Here is an 18,460-nt window from a genome sequence, read left to right on the forward strand (position 1 = left end):
GTTAGGCAAATGCTGAAGAAATCGTCTCGGTTGCTGTGTAGCATAGCAGGGCATTTCCGGATAAACAAGAACGTCTGGTTGTTTACAGTGCAGCTTCAGCTGTTTTGACAATCCGGGCAATAAACCGTTGGCGTAGATATGTATCAGGTCCGACGACAATTCTTTCGAGCCTTTTACCGGAGGGTTCATGTGCCGAACAAATCCGTTTAAAAAAAAATGTGCCGAACAAAGTTTAACATGCATATTTCCTACTACCGTCTCAAAAATGCACATGTGGCGCATGAAATTGTTGTTGGGATTATTTTGTCACGGGGCCTACTGTTCGAACTTCGAAGTGTGAAAACCATGGGCTTTGTGTTTGGATAGTGATCTATTAATCTCTCACAAATGATTTATAGGGAAGCGAATTAACATCTGACGTGTTGCTGGAATAGCTCAGATGGCTAGAGCGTGTGGCTGTTAACCACAAGGTCGGAGGTTCGAGCCCTCCTTCTAGCGTTTTTTTTCTTTCGAATTTTATTCCCTTCTAGAGCTTTTGCCATAGTTTTTCGAGGTTAAAGCTTCATTACAAATTTTAGCCACTAAAATATGAATTATATTTTATTCGAATTAATTTATTAGTGGTACTTTTTTTTAAGTTAGGTTCACGCTGTGATTAGTACGCTCCTTCTAGCGTTTTTTTTAAATTTCCAAATTTTATTCCCTTCTAGAGCTTTTGCCATAGTTTTTCTAGGTTAAAGCTTCATTACAAATTTTAGCCACTAAAATATGGATTATATTTTATTCGAATTAATTTATTAGTGGTACTTTTTTTAAAGTTAGGTTCACGCTGTGATTAGTACGCTCCTTCTAGCAGGGTTTTAAATTTTACAGTTTTTCCCTTGACAAGGAAAAGAAGGTGCGTAAATTTTTTGAGGTTCAAGTTTGACTATAAATTTAGCCACTAGAATGTGGATTAAATGTAATGAAATTATAGACTACATTTTTATTTGAAATAGTTTTCTAGTGGTAATTTTTTTGAAGTGACCTTCAAGCAGTGTTTAGTATGCTCCTTCTAGCGGGCTTTTAGTTTTTATAATTTTTTCCTCTCTGACTAAGAAAAGAAGGCATACAGGTTTTTTGAGACTCAAGTTTGACTCTATTTTAGCCACTAAATGCGGGCTATATGTAATGAAAATTATATGATTACATTCGTATCTGATAGCATTTTTCAATGGTCAAATATTTAAGTCAGGTTCAAGCTGTGATTGGTACGCTCCTTCTAGCGTTTTCTCCATAACTTCTCCCTCCAACTAAAAGAAGGCGCGCAAATTCGACTACAAATTTAGCCACTAAAATATGGGTTATACGTAATTTTCGTTACACGATTACATTTGTATCCAAAAGAAGTTTTCAATGCTAAAATTTTGAAGTTAGGTTCCAGCTGTGATTGGCCGGTTTGGAGCTTGTGAGCGGACCTTAGAGCATCTCTAGCAGACCCCGTATAACGCGCGAACCCGCATAATTTCAGCGAGTATACGGATTCAACCCAATTTTCTTGTCAGAACAGAGCCCGTATACTTGTCGGGCCCGTAAATTTTTTACCGCGGCCCGCAAACCTTACCCCGAAGCCGTATAACTACGGGTTTGCGAGGCAGATACGGGTCGAAACCCTATCCCCTCGCCGCCGCCCGCCGTCGCGTTTCCCCGCGATTCCCCACTCCCCCCGTTGCATTTCTTGCTGCCGGTGAGCCCAGTTCCGCCTCCAGCCGCCATGTGAGGCCGTATGTGGAGCTCCGGCTGCAGCTACGGCGGGGGCGACGACCCCAAGCGCGAGCGATGTGTCCGCACGGATGGCGCGAGGAAGCACGCAACCAGGAAGTGGACCAACAAAGGCCTCAAGCCGCCGGCAAGGCTCTTCCGTCGCGAGGCGGAGGAGTACGACCGTCGGCACGGGCGAACGCCCTCCTCGGCCGTGTGGCTCACCTCCGGCGCGGGGGCTGTTCCAGCGCGACGCTTCTCCCGGCGAAGAGGGAGTGAGAGGAGGGCAAGCTCGTCATCGTCAAGCGGGAGCCGGAGGAGATCCCGTGCCGAGGCGTCATCGGTCCCGAAGATTACGTCGGCGACAATGTCGAGGCGGCCGCGGCCGCGATTGCCGCACGAAGCTTGCGAGAGGAGGAGGAGCGCCGCTGCCGTGACGAGGAGATTGAAGAGCTCCTTTTCAAGCAGGCGCTCGCGGCCAATCTCGCCAGGAAGGACAAGGACGAAGAGTGGCGGCGCGTCCGCGAGGAGCAGAAGAAGAAGTACATCGACCTCGTCAGCTCTGACGAGGAGGACTGACCGACGACTGAGCTCCTCCACCGCGTCGGCCTCGCCGCGCGAGCTCGTCCATTTTGGTAGCCGTCGCGAGCCCGCGGACCCCCCCCCCCTTCTAGTAGTAGTAGAATGTAGTATGTATGATCTATGTAGTATGTTGTGGTGAACTATGAATGATCAATGTGGTTGCAATTTCTCTCGTGATATTTTTTTAAAAATTATACAATTTCATCTATTTTGTAAACGCATTATGCGGATCGGCATTATACGAGGTCTACTAGAGATGATCGGGACTGCGGCAAGAGTTGGGTGGGCGGCTGGGCGCGAGGGGAGGGCATGGGTCAGCGGTAGGGCGGGCAAGAGAGAAGCGAGAAAGAAAGGACCGAGGATAAAAGGTGTTTGTGGGTGGAGCTGCGTTGTTGGGCCGACGTGGCGACAGTCCGGACGCATCCTAATCCTGTCCTTCGTTTGACATCAATGTGGGGGATTGACGGTTCAAACTGTTCAAGTCGGAATAGGAGAGATCGTTGGAGGCCCGGTTTTGTCCGGATCATCCATTCCAGACAAATAGGGTAGAAGTAGGGGGAGCCATTAGAAATCTGCTTAGATTCTTTGGTTCTTTCTTCAGTTCAGATACATTTGGTTAAACCTCACGTTGACCCATGATAAGCGCTGGTTTGTTCTTTAAAAGTTCCTCTGTGAGGAGACACTGGCCGGCCCCAGTTGACACCCTGGCTAAGTGGCCGGTGTCGTTCAGACAGAAAAAACTTTGGAAATTTGTGTGAAAAACTTTGACTAAGAGCAGCTTCTTTTCATGCCTATGGCATCTAGACCATCAGCTGGTTTGGCAAATGGTAAGAAAATAAGCCAATGTGTGCCGTGGAGATGTAGCTGAGCAGGGGATTTTGGCTAAAAGGGGCATTTAGATAGTTGTTTACAGTACATCTTCAGCTGTTTTGACATTCCGCACAATATTCCAAGCCACGTACACATTATCGTACTAGCTAATTACTACTCCTCCATCTCATATTCGCAAGCTAACATAGCTTGCGAAAACGTCTTACATTAAGGGGCGAAGGGAATCCTGTGTAGTTCTAAAAAAAGAAGTTAATGCTATATACTTCCTCCGTCCGAAAATACTTGTCCTAGAAATGGATATATCTAGACTTATTTTAGTTATAGATACATTCATTTTCTCCAATTTTAGGACGAGTATTTCTAGACGGAGGGAGTATCTAAGAAGTTGATCTCACTAGTTTCAATTCTCCCATCATGCAATTATGTCAACTCACCATGTTATCATTTATGAAAAAGACAAATCTTTAATGCAACCATGCATGAAAAAAAATCCAACTTTAAAATGCACCATGCATGCTACTAAAATTGAATAAATATTTAACAACTATTAAATAATCAATATATTGTATGTATTTTAGTTCCAATTCTCACATTTATAATTTAAATACTAATGTTTCATACAACAAAACCTTATTAAAATAATCGCAACTGATTCCCACAGTAACGTGTGGGGTGTCATCTCTAGTTACTACGGTGTCAGGTCCAACTTCTGTTGTGCCAACATTTTCCCAGATTCATGTGTTGAATAAACCATTTAATGGATTTTGATTGGTATATATTTCTCTACCATCTCAACTATAGATATGCACATATCTGGCTGCCTCCTCCTCCTCCTCCAAGAAAGAAAGTTAGGGTTCGTGCCTCTCGCCGGCGTCGACGCAGGTCCGCCTCGTCTTCGGTGGCCCTAGGGCCATGGAGGCACGGTGGATCCTGGCAAGGGCCGGCGGGAGGGCTCCGTTTTTAGTCGTTTTTTACATTTTTGCTAGGGTTTGTGTCCTGTTCAGGAAGGTGAGACGGCGGCGGGCTCCCTGAATATGGAATAAAGGTCTCCCTGCCTAGCCCCCGTTCCGGCGGTGCGTCTAGCATCGTTGGTGGGCGTGTGGAGATGTGTTTCCGGCAGATTTATCTTTGATGGATTTGTTCGGATCTCGTCATTGTTCGTCTATGTTCGTGTGTCTTCGGCTTGGATCCTTCCGATCTACGTTATTTTTCATAGGCGGCGGTTGTTGTTCTGGGGTGCTGGTCCTATGTGACCTTAGCACGACGACTTCCCGTCTGTCTACTGCAACAAGTTGTGCCCGACTCCGGCGATGGGGGTGTAATGACGGTGGCGCGCCTTCGGCTCGCTTTAGTACTTGTAGTCATTGCTAAGTGGTCTACAAATCTAGATATAATTTTTTATTTCTGATGTTTGTTGTACCGCCATGATTGATTGAAGATGAATAGATTGAAAGTTTTCCCGTAAAAAATACATATGCACACATCATGCATGAAATTATTATTTAAAATACTAAACCATGCCTTTTTATTTTATTTTTAAGAGACAGGCAGGTGCACGATATGTAGTATTACAGATATGCTTGCACAAGGGGACAACGCCGGAAACCGTAGAAAAAGCGTCCACACACACAACTCAAACATTGGTACTTGTACATCTTAATTAGGCGGAGATCCTCATGAGCGATGGCCGCTACATTTCGATAAGCTAGTACTTCTTCGCAGTCGAAGCAACAAAGATAGGTGACGGAAATCAATGGGTAAGAATTAATAGTAGATGTTTTTTCTCCAAGCCATCGGAGAAAAAAAACACTGTCGGCTCTATAAGAGAACCGACTATGAAATCGTCCATATCACAAGCAGGTTTTTTTAACTCCTTGGCAGTACATTCCCTAACTAGATTAATGCACCGCTTACAAATGTTCATTCAACCTTATATACTGCCAAATTGTTGCCTACTCCCTTCGTCCCACAATATAACAACGTTTTCCAAGCTGCTTGAAAAACTTTCTTATATTATGGAATGGAGGGAGTATGTTGTAAGCTTTAAGTCATGTCTTCCTTTCTCTCATCCTCACACTAACACTAACAATTACCATTGGCTCGTTAGGCTCTCTCGGTCAAATTCAAAGACAGATTGATAATGAAGATGTTTTTTTTTCGAAAAGGATAATGAAGACGGTTTGAGGAAAAGAACATAGAGAAATGCATCGAGCTTCCTCATCTCATTTTCTGCATACGAAGAAGTCAAGAGAAATAACATAGTTCTTCATCTATAGTACTTTGCGTTTTTTTAATTTGAATCAACTAATGCTACTTCTTGAGAAACTTCCATCATGTTGTTCGAATGAAAAAAAAAGCAAATTATTGTCTACTTTGTCTTGTTGTTTCGGGAGAAAATAAAGAGATGCCGATTCATTAAGTGCTAGCAGGATAATATGTTAAAATCAAGCTGATATCAAGTAGTATATCACACACAAAAAAAACACTCCACATGATGTATATTAGACAAAACAAAGAATTTCACATTCACGTTAAGTGATTTTCTCTAATTCATAGTGAAATGGACAATCACTGTTACATTTACATGGGGATGTAAGGAACTAAAGATGGTCTTCTTGAAAATGACGTGCATTTGTTCATGATAGAAATGCAATTTGACCTAACATCACACAAGAGAACCAACCACATCCTTCTTCACAACTGCAGAATAAGGCAAGGATACAACTTTCTGTCTTGATTAGGACTTCTCATAACTTGTTGGAACTTCAACATGACGGAATTTTTTATTCTATGTGCTAGTACGTAGCAGTATTATTTTTGCAACAAAACAAAACAAACTCGATCTTCCTCCATCTTGAAATTCCAACAAATTCATCAAGCAAATTCATCAAGCAGGTCAACCCTTTGGTTAACCCAGTTAAGTAAAATGTAGTACTAGTAATTACACACACGAATCATGCGTACGTAGTAGTAGCAGTTGGCCAGCTGAGTAACTGGTGCATCATCCAGTGCGCGCCAGCTTGCGCGCGCTCATGTCCAGAGAGGCTCGTCGGCCCAGCCGACGTGCCCGGCCTGCATGATGCCGCCGCCGCCCGCCGCGCTGCCGTCGACGGTGTAGAGCGCGTCCGTGGGCGCGGAGCCTACACCAGGCGGTGCGGCGAGCTGGGACTGTGATCCGCCTACGCCGGTGCAGTAGGCGTCCTGCGGAGGCGTGGCGGCGGCGGTGGCCACCTCGACGCAGAGCAGCGCGACGAGGTGCGCGTGGTGGGCGCGGGCGGCGGCGAGCTCCGCCTGCGCGCGCGCGAGCTGCGCCTTGAGGCCGTCGACCTGCCTCTGGAGCTGGCAGATTGCGCCGGCGCTGCCGTAGACGGGGTCCCGCGCGCGCGCCGCCGCCTCGTACACCATGCTGCTCACCGCGTCCGCGCGCTGCTCCTCGGGCAGGTCCTGCAGGAGCTTGATGATGTTGCTGGCGCCGAAGACGCGGTGCGCGGTGGCGAACTTGTGGGGGTCCGTGGGCGGGAAGTAGGGCGCCAGCACGCAGCGGTCCACGCACCGGCGGCGGAGGATCTTGCACGCCGCGCACGGGCTCATCACCACCGCCGTCCCCGTCGCCATTGCCGGCGGCGACGTCGGGGTCGGTGACGAGTGCAACGGCGCCGTGTCGCCCGACGACTCCATGTTCGGTTCGCGCGAGCTCGATTCACTTCGAGCTGAGCTGAGCTAGCTGGTTGCGAAATTCTGTCGCCGTTGGTGTGGTGTATATATAGGGTGTCCGTGTGGGAAAGCTAGGAGTAGAAGCTAGGTGTAGTTGCGGAAAGTACATTTGATGGCCGAGCTGCACGAAGCCCTTTTTTTTGTGTGGAAAATACATTTTCTACACTTCAAAAAAAGTTTTATTACACAACTTAAAAAAAATCTGAGAAAGAGTAGAAGCTAGGTGTAGTTTTGGTTCTTAGGAGGGTCTGTATTAGGAGTTCTTGACAAAGTGATTTGCTATTTCTTGGTGGATTAGATTGAATATTTTTGAGCTTTGCACTCTAAATAAATATTCCCTCTGTAGTGTAGAAAACACAATACCATTTTGAGACGAGGGAGTAGATAATTGTAATTTGGACCACCTATGAATAATGCGTAGACGGTTTGCACTAGATTTTGGAAAAACACAAGTTGGTAGTGTTTCTTTTGCGAAAAGGAGTAACAAAATTCATCGGAAGTACAAAGTACCTCAAACATACTAAAAATTACATTGCACCATATTTGAGAAATTTGACAACTTTGCACTTTATTTTTGTTCTATATTTTCAGAGAATTTTAAGATTCCTATTTACCACATAGAAAGTAAGAAATCCTAGCTGATGGTAAATTCGACTACAAAAACATAGGACATATACAAGATGAATAGGTAGTTTTTTTTTTACTCTTTTGGTAAGAAACATAGATGCACACACCACACACCACACTGACGCGCTCACACGTGTAGTGAAGATCGGATGAGAATTGCGGAGCTTCAAGGTTGAAATTCATGTGCCTCGCTATCGAGGTGAACGTCATTTCCCACTGAAAAAATAATATGCATTGATGAGACAAAAATGTCAAACCTGGAATTTGATCCCTAGTGGGCCCAAGTACCACCACCCTCCTACCCATCCAACCGCTGGTTGGTTCTCATATTTTTGACAATTTCGATGAACATTCGAACTAGTGGCCTTCATATATGCATCTCCATTTGGAGTAAAACTTATCATACAAGTGCATATGGTATTTTGAAGTCTGATATTTTTCCCTCTTCTTACCGCATTCTAAGGTGTTGGAAGAAAAACCCCATGCGCTTTATATTCAATATCTATGTATATTGTTTGGTACTTCAGTATTTATATTGACATTATATATGGGTTTCTTGTAACTGGTAGAAATACAACCCAGTTGATTAATAGTTAGTATATTTTTTATGTACTTAAAACATGGGTATGTGACATCCTTCATGTGTATTTCCAAAAAAAAATCACACTTTTTTCTTAACCAATTAAGCCCAAATCATGATCTTCACCCACATGGATTTGGTTATGTCGCCAAAATCACGAGTTGCAGAGATGAGAACCATGAAAAGCAAGATCCCAATTGACATGGTTTGTTCTTCTCGAATGCACATGTTAAAAAAGACTAGACATTAATCCCTTATGTTGAAACAAAACCGAAAGATAAGTACTCCAAGATTGTTTAGTATTGCATTAATTAGAAATTTTATATCTTTCATTATTTGCCTTCAAAATCAAAATAGAAGTCCACAAAAGCCCTACACAATCATTACCATCATCTTACTCATAAGAGGTAATATTAATCAATGGATTAAAAAGATTTTATGCCTTGGTCGATTTGGAAGCCTCTTAAAAGAGCTCATATTCTCAATTTGAACCACACTTTTTGCATCATATGTGAAAGTGCTAGTTATCGACTAGAGGGGGGGGGGGGGGGGGTGAATAGGCGATTTTTATCAAAGTCTTCAAAACATGGAAGTTTCAAAGACAAACAATAGAAATGACCTAATTGATATGCAGCGGAAGATAAACTACACAAAGCAAGCCATAGTCAAGTATGCAATAGTGGTAACGTACGAAGACAAATAGCAGCTAGGTAGTAAGGATCAAGATGGAAGATAGTATGAAGCCAATCAACAATAGTAGTCAAACATTGAAGTCAAACAGATAAGACAGATAAGCAATGACTTCACAAAGACAAACTCAAGGTAAAGGAGGGAAAGGGATAGAACCAGTCACTTGTTGAAGACACAGGATTTGTTGGACCAGTTCCAGTTGCTGTGACAACTGTACGTCTGGTTAGGGAGGCTGAGATTCAACTCAGAAGACCGCGTCTTCACCTTATTCCCCTTGAGCTAAGGACACACAGTCCTCGCCCAATCACTTTGGTAAGTCTTCAAGGTAGACTTCCGAACCTTCACAGACTTCGTTCACCGGCAATCCACAATGACTCTTGGATGCTCAGAACGCGACGCCTAACCGGCTGGAGGATACACAGTCCTCAAGTGTAATAAGTCTTCAGGTCACACAGACAGAAAGACTTCAGTGAACTTGGACCCCACTTAACAGTACGGTGGTTCCTATGACTCAACAAAGAAGAAAAGGAAACAACGAAATAACTCAGTCTTCGCGCTCCATAGTCTTCACTCAATGTCTTCTCATGTCATAGACTTCAGTGTGAATATCTTCACACACCACCATTGTCTTCAATGCCTTCATACATTTTTAGGGGTCATCTCCGGTAGGTAAACCGAATCAATGGGGGACACTACCTGCGTTATCCTGCAATTCTCAGAAACGCATTAGTCCCTCAACCAACTTTGTCGTCAATACTCCAAAACCAACTAGGGGTGGCACTAGATGCACTTACAATCTCCCCCTTTTTGGTGATTGATGACAAACTGGTTGAAGTTTTCAACGGGAAAGAAGTATGTGAAATTGTAAAGGGTAGCGTATTGTCTTCATAAGGGGCAAGGGCTCCCCCTGAAGATGTGCATATAAGTAATTTGCTTTTGGAATGCAAATGCACATGGCAGGTTGTACTTGTGGAGATCCTCTTCAACTTATGAAGATAATTCATCATGCATGAAATGATATAACTTAAAGAATGACATGCATAATGGAAAATGGACGTCTGCAGAATGATCTAAGTGCGGAAGTTATCATCGCACGTGGAAACGCAAATAAGTAGCAGACGACCATCAAGTTTAAGTGTTACAACTCAAGGAACGAAGTGTATCAAAAGAAAGAGTTGTAAGCACTAGGCAAAAAAAATAAAGCAACCACCCTTATGAACCCGCTTCAAGACTATCAAACTCATATGCTTCTCCCCCTTTTGTTAGTAATGACCAAAAAGGTTTGAAGACATAGAGCATCTACTCGTCCTCAGGAGGAGTAGTCGAAGCAGCAGGGTTGTCGTTGTCGTTTGGCGGTGCAGACGAACTTGGTGCAGTGTCGATGCATGCAGATGTAGGGGGTGGTGAAGTAGCATCGTCTTCATCATCGATCACATTGGCATTGACCATTGCCGCGGAGGAAGAATAGTCAGAATCTTCAAGAGATGGAGTTCTTCGTAGGACAGCATTCCGTGGAGGAGTGGAGTCAAACTTGAATCTTTCAGTGAAGCCATCGTCTTGAAGATCAGCTTTAGCACTAAGCAGGGTCAAACTCTTCCATGATCGCCGACAAGTTTCGTGAGTGACAAATGCATTCTTGGTGGCAAGGTTTCGAATGCGATTTACATCCACCAAGGGGCTTTGCATCTGACGCTTGAGCTAAAAATGATGCTTATCTTGCTTCTGATGCAGGGCCACAAGAAGTTCTCGGTCATTGAGGACCCGAGAGCGCTTCTGAGGCCTTTGAGCAATTGTGCTCTCAGTAGCTTCAGTTGGCGCACGATGAGGCAGACGAGTGTTTCCAGCTATTGGATAGACACGCGTGACAGCTTGGACTCCTTCCATAGGCTGAGTGAAGCTTTGATGTTCAGCATTTTGAAGACAAAGAGGCTTCTTGGTAGGTTCAGGGTATATGGCTTCAACTGACATATCAACCTCTAGTAGGAAGATCACATGATTGCGAGCAGATGATTGATAGTTGACAGCAGAGTGTTGCTTGATGAGGCGCATGACCCATGGAGCATAGAACTTCAGTCCAAAAAGGTCAGATCCAGATGCAGCCAGTTGCCTGATGAAGAAATCTTGCGCATTGAAGCTGATGCCATTTAGGATGTAAAAGACCAATGTCTTCATGGCTCCTTCAAGTTTTGCAGCTGATGAATGTCCTTTGATCGGCCATAGAGTCCGCCTGATGATATGATATATAGTGCGCGCCAGATACTCAAGGTCATCAACAAAGAACTCCTTTGGATATTCAGCATCACGTCGCAAAGGCTTCATCATGCTCAACATCTGGCTCATATTGGGTTGAGCCTTATGGAAGATGCTCTCCAGTGCATTGCGGTGGTTTTGACAACCAGGTTCATATAGCTCTCCGGGAGTGGATAGGCATGTAAGTGAAGGAAATATGCCCTAGAGGCAATAATAAAGTTATTATTTATTTCCTTATTTCATGATAAATGTTTATTATTCATGCTAGAATTGTATTAACCGGAAACATAATACATGTGTGAATACATAGACAAACATAGTGTCACTAGTATGCCTCTACTTGACTAGCTCGTGAATCAAAGATGGTTAAGTTTCCTAGCCATGGACAAAAGAGTTGTCATTTAATTAACGGGATCACATCATTAGAAGAATGATGTGATTGACTTGACCCATTCCGTTAGCTTAGCACACGATCGTTTAGTATGTTGCTACTGCTTTCTTCATGACTTATACATGTTCCTGTGACTATGAGATTATGCAACTCCCGTTTACCAGAGGAACACTTTGTGTGCTACCAAATGTCACAACGTAACTGGGTGATTATAAAGGTGCTCTACAAGTGTCTCCAAAGGTACATGTTGGGTTGGCGTATTTCGAGATTAGGTTTTGTCACTCCGATTGTCGGAGAGGTATCTCTGGGCCCTCTCGGTAATAAGCATCACTTAAGCCTTGCAAGCATTGCAACTAATGAGTTAGTTGTGGGATGATGTATTACGGAATGAGTAAAGAGACTTGCTGGTAACGAGATTGAACTAGGTATTGGATACCGACGATCGAATCTCGGGCAAGTAACATACCGATGAGAAAGGGAACAACGTATGTTGTTATGTGGTTTGACCGATAAAGATCTTCATAGAATATGTAGGAACCAATATGGACATCCAGGTTCTGCTATTGGTTATTGATCGAGAATAGTTCTAGGTCATGTCTACATAGTTCTCGAACCCGTAGGGTCCGCACACTTAAGGTTTCGATGACAGTTATATTATGAGTTTATGAGTTTTTTATGTACCGAAGGAGTTCGGAGTCCCGGATGAGATCGGGGACATGACGTGGAGTCTCGAAATGGTCGAGACGCAAAGATCGATATATTGGACGACTATATTCGGAGTTCGGAAAGGTTCCGAGTGATTCAGGTATTTTTCGGAGTACCGGAGAGTTACGGGAATTCGGCGGGGAGTATATGGGCCTTATTGGGCCATACGGGAATATAGGAGAGAGGCCGAAAGAAAGGAGGCGCGCAGCCCCCCTCTGGTCCGAATTGGACAAGGGGTGCGGCCCCCTTTTCCTTCCTCCTCTCCCCCTCTTTCCCCTTCTCCTACTCCAACAAGGGAGGTGGAATCCTACTAGGACTAGGGAGTCCCTAGTAGGACTCCACACTTGGCGCACCCCTCCTAGGGCCGGCCACCTCCCCCCTTGCTCCTTTATATACGGGGGCAGGGGGCACCCCATGACACACAAGTTGATCTACGGATCGTTCCTTAGCCGTGTGCGGTGCCCCTCTCCACCATATTCCACCTCGGTCATATCGTCGCGGAGTTTAGGCGAAGCCCTGCGCCGGTAGAACATCATCATCGTCACCACGCCGTCGTGCTGACGGAACTCATCCCCGACGCTTTGCTGGATTGGAGCCCGGGGAACGTCATCGAGCTGAACATGTGCTAAACACGGAGGTGCCGTACGTTCGGTGCTTGGATCGGTCGAATCGTGAAGACGTACGACTACATCAACCGCGTTGTCATAACGCTTCCGCTTACGGTCTATGAGGGTACGTGGACAACACTCTCCCCTCTCGTTGCTATGCCATCACCATGATCTTGCGTGTGCGTAGGAATTTTTTTGAAATTACTACGTTCCCTAACAGTGGCATCCGAGCCTAGGTTTTATGCGTTGATGTTATATGCACAAGTAGAACACAAATGAGTTGTGGGCGATACAAGTCATACTGCTTACCAGCATGTCATACTTTGGTTCGGCGGTATTGTTGGATGAAGAGGCCCGGACCGACATTACGCGTACGCTTACGCGAGACTGGTTCTACCGACGTGCTTTGCACACAGGTGGCTGGCGGGTGTCAGTTTCTCCAACTTTAGTTGAATCGAGTGTGGCTACGCCCGGTCCTTGCGAAGGTTAAAACAACACTAACTTGACGAACTATCGTTGTGGTTTTGATGCGTAGGTAAGAACGGTTCTTGCTAAGCCCGTAGCAGCCACGTAAAACTTGCAACAACAAAGTAGAGGACGTCTAACTTGTTTTTGCAGGGCATGTTGTGATGTGATATGGTCAAGACGTGATGCTATATTTATTGTATGAGATGATCATGTTTTGTAACCGAAGTTATCGGCAACTGGCAGGAGCCATGTAACGCCCCGGATCCGATGCGCCAGGTGTCTGCCAGTTATTCGCCGTTGTTGCCATGTCATTTGCTTGTGTGTTGCATTTTATCATGTCATCATGTGCATTTCATTTTGCATACGTGTTCGTCTCATGCATCCGAGCATTTTCCCCGTTGTCCGTTTTGCAATCCGGCGCTCCTACGCCCTCCAGCGTTCCCCTTTCGTCTCTTGTTGTGAGTGTGTGTTAAACGTTCTCGGAATGGACCGAGTCTTGCCATGCGGCCTTGGTATAGCACCGGTAGACCGCCTGTCAAGTTTCGTGCCATTTGGAGGTCGTTTGATACTCCAACGGTTAACCGGGTAACCGTAAAGCCCCTCTCTCTTTGCAGCCCAACACCCCTTCCAAAGTGGCCCAAAACCCATCTAACTCCCCATCCATGCTCTCGGTCGTTCGATCACGATCGTGTGGGCGAAAACCGCTCCTCATTTGGACTCTCCTAGCTCCCTCTACCTATAAATATGCCCCTCCCCCCGAAATTCGCGGATGAATCCCCCCGAAACCCTAGATTTTTCCCTCTCCACCGCCGGACGCGTCCAGCCGCAGCCGGACACGTCTAGCCGCAGCCAGACATGTCCGCCCCGCGCCCCCTCGTCCAACCCGCGTCTGCCACATCGCCTCCCGCGGCATCCCCGCCGCCGGCCCGCCGGGGCCCATCCGGGGCCCGCCTGGCCCGAAGCGCGCTGCAAGCCCGCCCGCGGGCGCCCCCGCGCCCATCCGCCGCCTCCGCTCGCCGTCGAGCGCCGCCGCCCCGCGTCGGGTCGCCGCCGACCTCGCCGCCTCCAGCCGGCGCCGCCGCGCGCCCCGCCCCGTTGCCCTCCTCCTCGCTTGCTCCGCCCGGCGCCACCGCGCCTCGCCGGAGTCGCCGCCGCCTCAACTCCTCCTCGCCTGCTACGACCGCGCCGCCACGCCCGGATCCGCCGGATCCCGGCCGGAGGACCTCGCGGGTCGGCCAGATCTGGCCCCCCCCGAGCTCCCTCGACCCCGCCGACGTCCTCCCCGCCCATCTCCGGTCATCTCCGGCGAGATCCGGCCCTGCCTCGGAATTCGTGCATATGAAGGTTGACTTCCCCCCCTCCAAAATTTGGCCAAGTCCCTGATTATTGACATTTTCATGTCATATTCATGACATCATATCTCTACATCCGTAGCTCCGTTCCGTGCGTGTAATATGTCAAATTGTTCGCCTCAATGAGTACATCATTTCATTCCATTGCATCATATTTATTTGAGGTCATCTAGGTGCCTAAATCATCGTCGTAAGAGTGCTTCATAATGTTTTCTGTTGTCTATTATCAGAATGAGCTCTTTTGTCATTTTTGCCATGATTGATGTGTGCATCCTATGAGGTTGATGTCTTCATGTGTTTTGAACTATGTCATGTCTTATTTACATAGGTTCTTACCATGTATTTTTGTGATCAATGTGGTGAATAGCACAAGCATGCAAACTAGACATTGTGATGTTGCTGATTTTAGTCCCTGTTCTGCTGTTATTTTGATGCCATGTAAACTTGATGCTACAGAGAAATCCATGCATATTTGGAGATACTTTAGTAAGGATGTTTTGAACAATAGGGTATTGTCTATCCATACCTGCCCTTGGTTGCAATTATGGAGTAGTCTAGCATGTCATTTTCGTGCTCTACTTTTGCTTCAAAATGTTTCCTGGCAGATTGTTTACGTGTTATTCAATTTGGCCAAGCTTGCTATAGTTGATCCTTGCATGCTATGGACTTGTTCTTGACTTGGTTTGTTTCACAAACATGTCTTCTTGATGATGCTATGCTTATCTTGTAATGCAATGACTTGTGGTGAGTGAATCGAGCTTGTTAAGTAGTGTACATGATGTTGCTGTTTTGCTAGGCTGAATCTGTTATTTCGTGATGCTATATATACATGTTGCTACTAATCATTCTATGCATAATCTGGAGATGTTCTATAAACATGTTTTGATCTACATGTCATCCTCTATCCATCCATGCCCCTGGTAGCATTTATAGCTTGATGTAGCTTGTTGTAATCTTGCTCTAAAGTTGTTTCATAATGTTGTTGTCAGCCTGTTAACATTAAGTTCACTTGTTCCCATGTGTTTTGCTAGTGTTCCATGCACCCTATGAACTTTCTCTTGCCATGCCTAGCTTCACAAACATGCCTTCTTACTGTTGGTTGCCTTGTCATGCCATGTATTGCTCTGTTGTGAGTTGCACAAGCTCATCTACATGCCTTCATAATTATGTTCCTGCCATGTTTGAATCTGTATTATAACTTGCTATGTTTACGTGGGTGCCATCATATTTTCTGATCCTTTTTGGCTTATGGTCAGTAAGTGACTTTTTATCTATGCAATTAGTAGATTCATTCCACATCTTTGTTTGCCATGATAAGTTCCTGTAACATGTTGTTTAATAGCTCTAAACATTGCATCGTGATGTTATTTTCTGCAAAGTCTTAATTGTTATAACTTGCAATCTTACCATGTGTGTTTGAGCATGTTCTAGTGATTTCTGGAGATAGCTCAATGTTCATGTTTTGTTGTGCTTTACCTGTACATCATCTCCATGTCTTTTGTTTTCATGTTGAGGTCCTGTAGCATGTTGTTTTGATGCTTGCAATATGCCTAGTTGCTGTTTTGGACAGCTTGTCCTTTAAACTTGTTTCATGTGTGTGTGTTGAACCGTTGCTCCGTTTTGAGTGTGCTCTATATGAAACTTGCTTGATTTTGCATGTAGCTTCATATTATCATGTTGCATCCTTGTTTTGAGGTGTTTGCTTGATGTTTGGGTGCATTTTGCATCAATGTCATGTTTAACTTGTTTTGCTCATATCTTCTAGTCTGTAGCTCCGAACTAAATGAACTTTATATGTAACTTGACTAGAATTTCGTGTAGATCACCTTGGTGCCTTTTAACTTGATGTTTAACAACTTGAACATAAGGTTTATTCAGATCTGGACCAATTTCGAAATATGCATATGAGGACTTACCGGAATTGTTATATGTTGTTCCCGACCTCATTTAAACTTGCCTTGATGTGTTGCTCTTGTTTGCATCATCTCTTGCCATGAGTAGCTCCATATAGCTTTGTCATGCATAATGCTTGTTGTGCATCATGCCTTGTTCATGTGTGGTGTGTTTACTATGTTGTGTGCTTCTTCTTGTTAGTTCCTATTTCATTGCGATCGTGAGGATTCGTTCGTCTCCGCTTGGTTCGGCTTCATCCGTTTATCTTCTTCATGGACTCGTTCTTCTTGCTTGCGGGATTTCAGGCAAGATGACCGCTACCCTGGATCTCACTACTATCATTGCTATGCGAGTTGCTTCGTTCTATCGCTATGTTGTGCTACCTATTACCTGTTTATCAAGCCATCCCAAATTGCCATGAACCTCTAACCTTTGAGACCTTTCCTATGCAAACCGTTGTTCGGCTATGTTACCGCTTTGCTCAGCCCCTCTTATAGTGTTGCTAGTTGCAGGTGAAGTTGAAGATTTCTCCATGGTGGACAGGATTTTGGTTGTGATATCACAATATCTCTTATATTATTAATGCATCTATATACTTGGTAAAGGGTGGAAGACTCGGCCTTATGCCTAGTGTTTTGTTCCACTCTTGCCGCCCTAGTTTCCGTCATACCGGTGTTATGTTCCCGGATTTTTGCGTTCCTTACGCGGTCGGGTGATTTATGGGACCCCCTCGACAGTTCGCTTTGAATAAAACTCCTTCAGCAAGGCCCAACCTTGGTTTTACCATTTGCCTCACCACCACCTATCCCTTTCCCTTGGGTCGGCCAACCCGAGGGTCATCTTTATTTTAGCCCCCCCCTCCCGGGGCCAGTGCTTGTCTAAGTGTTGGTCCGAACCGGGCAGACTGCGGGGCCACCTCGGGGCAACTTGAGGGCTGGTTTTACTCGTAGGCTGACCCATCCGGTGTGCCCTGAGAACGAGATATGTGCAGCTCCTATCGGGATTTGTCGGCGCATCGGGCGGCTTTGCTGGTCTTGTTTTACCATTGTCGAAATGTCTTGTAAACCGGGATTCCGAGTCTGATCGGGTCTTCCTGGGAGAAGGTCTATTCCTTCGTTGATCGCGAGAGCTTGTCATGGGCTAAGTTGGGACACCCCTGCAGGGTATAATCTTTCGAAAGCCGTGCCTGCGGTTATAGGCAGATGGGAATTTGTTAATGTCCGGTTGTAGATAACTTGACACCAGATCCGAATTAAAACGCATCAACCGCGTGTGTAGCCGTGATGGTCTCTTTTCGGCGGAGTCCGGGAAGTGAACACGGTTTCTGGGTTATGTTTGACGTAAGTAGGAGTTCAGGATCACTTCTTGATCATTGCTAGCTTCACGACCGTTCCTTTGCTCTCTTCTCGCTCTTATTTGCGTATGTTAGCCACCATATATGCTTAGTCGCTGCTGCAGCCTCACCACTTTACCCCTTCCTTTCCCTTTAAGCTTTGCTAGTCTTGATACCCATGGTAATGGGATTGCTGAGTCCTCGTGGCTCACAGATTACTACAACAACAGTTGCAGGTACAGGTTCTGCGATGATCATGACGCGAGAGCGATGCTTGCTTGCGTTGAGTTCTTCTTCTGCTTCTTCTTCGATCAGGGGATAGGTTCCAGGTCGGCAGCCTGGGCTAGCAGGGTGGATGTCGTTTGAGTTTCTGTTTGTGATTCATCCGTAGTCGGATGATGCTCTTATGTATTGTGATGTTGTATTCGTGTGGCATTGTATGCCTCTTGTATGTATCCCCATCTATTTATGTAATGTTGATGTAATGATATCCACCTTGCAAAAGCGTTTCAATATGCGGGTCTATCCTTGGTGGGACCTTCGAGTTCCTTTTGGATAGGGTCGCATATTGGGCGTGACAAGTTGGTATCAGAGCCTCGACCGACCCTAGGAGCCCCCTTGATTGATCGTGTAGTTTGGCCGTTGTTGAGTCTAGAAGAAAACTGTTTTCTGAGTCTAGTTATATCGGAGAGTAGG

General features: G+C 45.5%; 1 protein-coding gene and 1 non-coding gene across 2 annotated transcripts; one reads left to right on the plus strand and one right to left on the minus strand.

The window, feature by feature from the left end:
- The first annotated feature begins 424 nt into the window (after positions 1-424).
- TRNAN-GUU (transfer RNA asparagine (anticodon GUU)) lies at positions 425-498 on the plus strand. The gene has a single exon. It is a non-coding gene; the product is annotated as a tRNA-Asn (tRNA).
- A 5,329-nt stretch (positions 499-5,827) lies between these two features.
- Positions 5,828-6,887, minus strand: LOC123086962 (LOB domain-containing protein 1-like). The gene has a single exon (XM_044508832.1). The coding sequence runs from the start codon at positions 6,829-6,831 to the stop codon at positions 6,184-6,186; it is 648 nt and encodes a 215-aa protein (XP_044364767.1). The 5' UTR covers positions 6,832-6,887; the 3' UTR covers positions 5,828-6,183.
- Positions 6,888-18,460: the final 11,573 nt, after the last annotated feature.

The sequence above is a fragment of the Triticum aestivum genome, chromosome 1B (assembly GCF_018294505.1).
Source record: "Triticum aestivum cultivar Chinese Spring chromosome 1B, IWGSC CS RefSeq v2.1, whole genome shotgun sequence".
Classification (NCBI taxonomy): domain Eukaryota; kingdom Viridiplantae; phylum Streptophyta; class Magnoliopsida; order Poales; family Poaceae; genus Triticum; species Triticum aestivum.

Excerpts from the sequence above, each read along its gene's own strand:
- LOC123086962 (XM_044508832.1), bottom strand. The coding sequence starts at position 6,831 with ATGGAGTCGTCGGGCGACACGGCGCCGTTGCACTCGTCACCGACCCCG.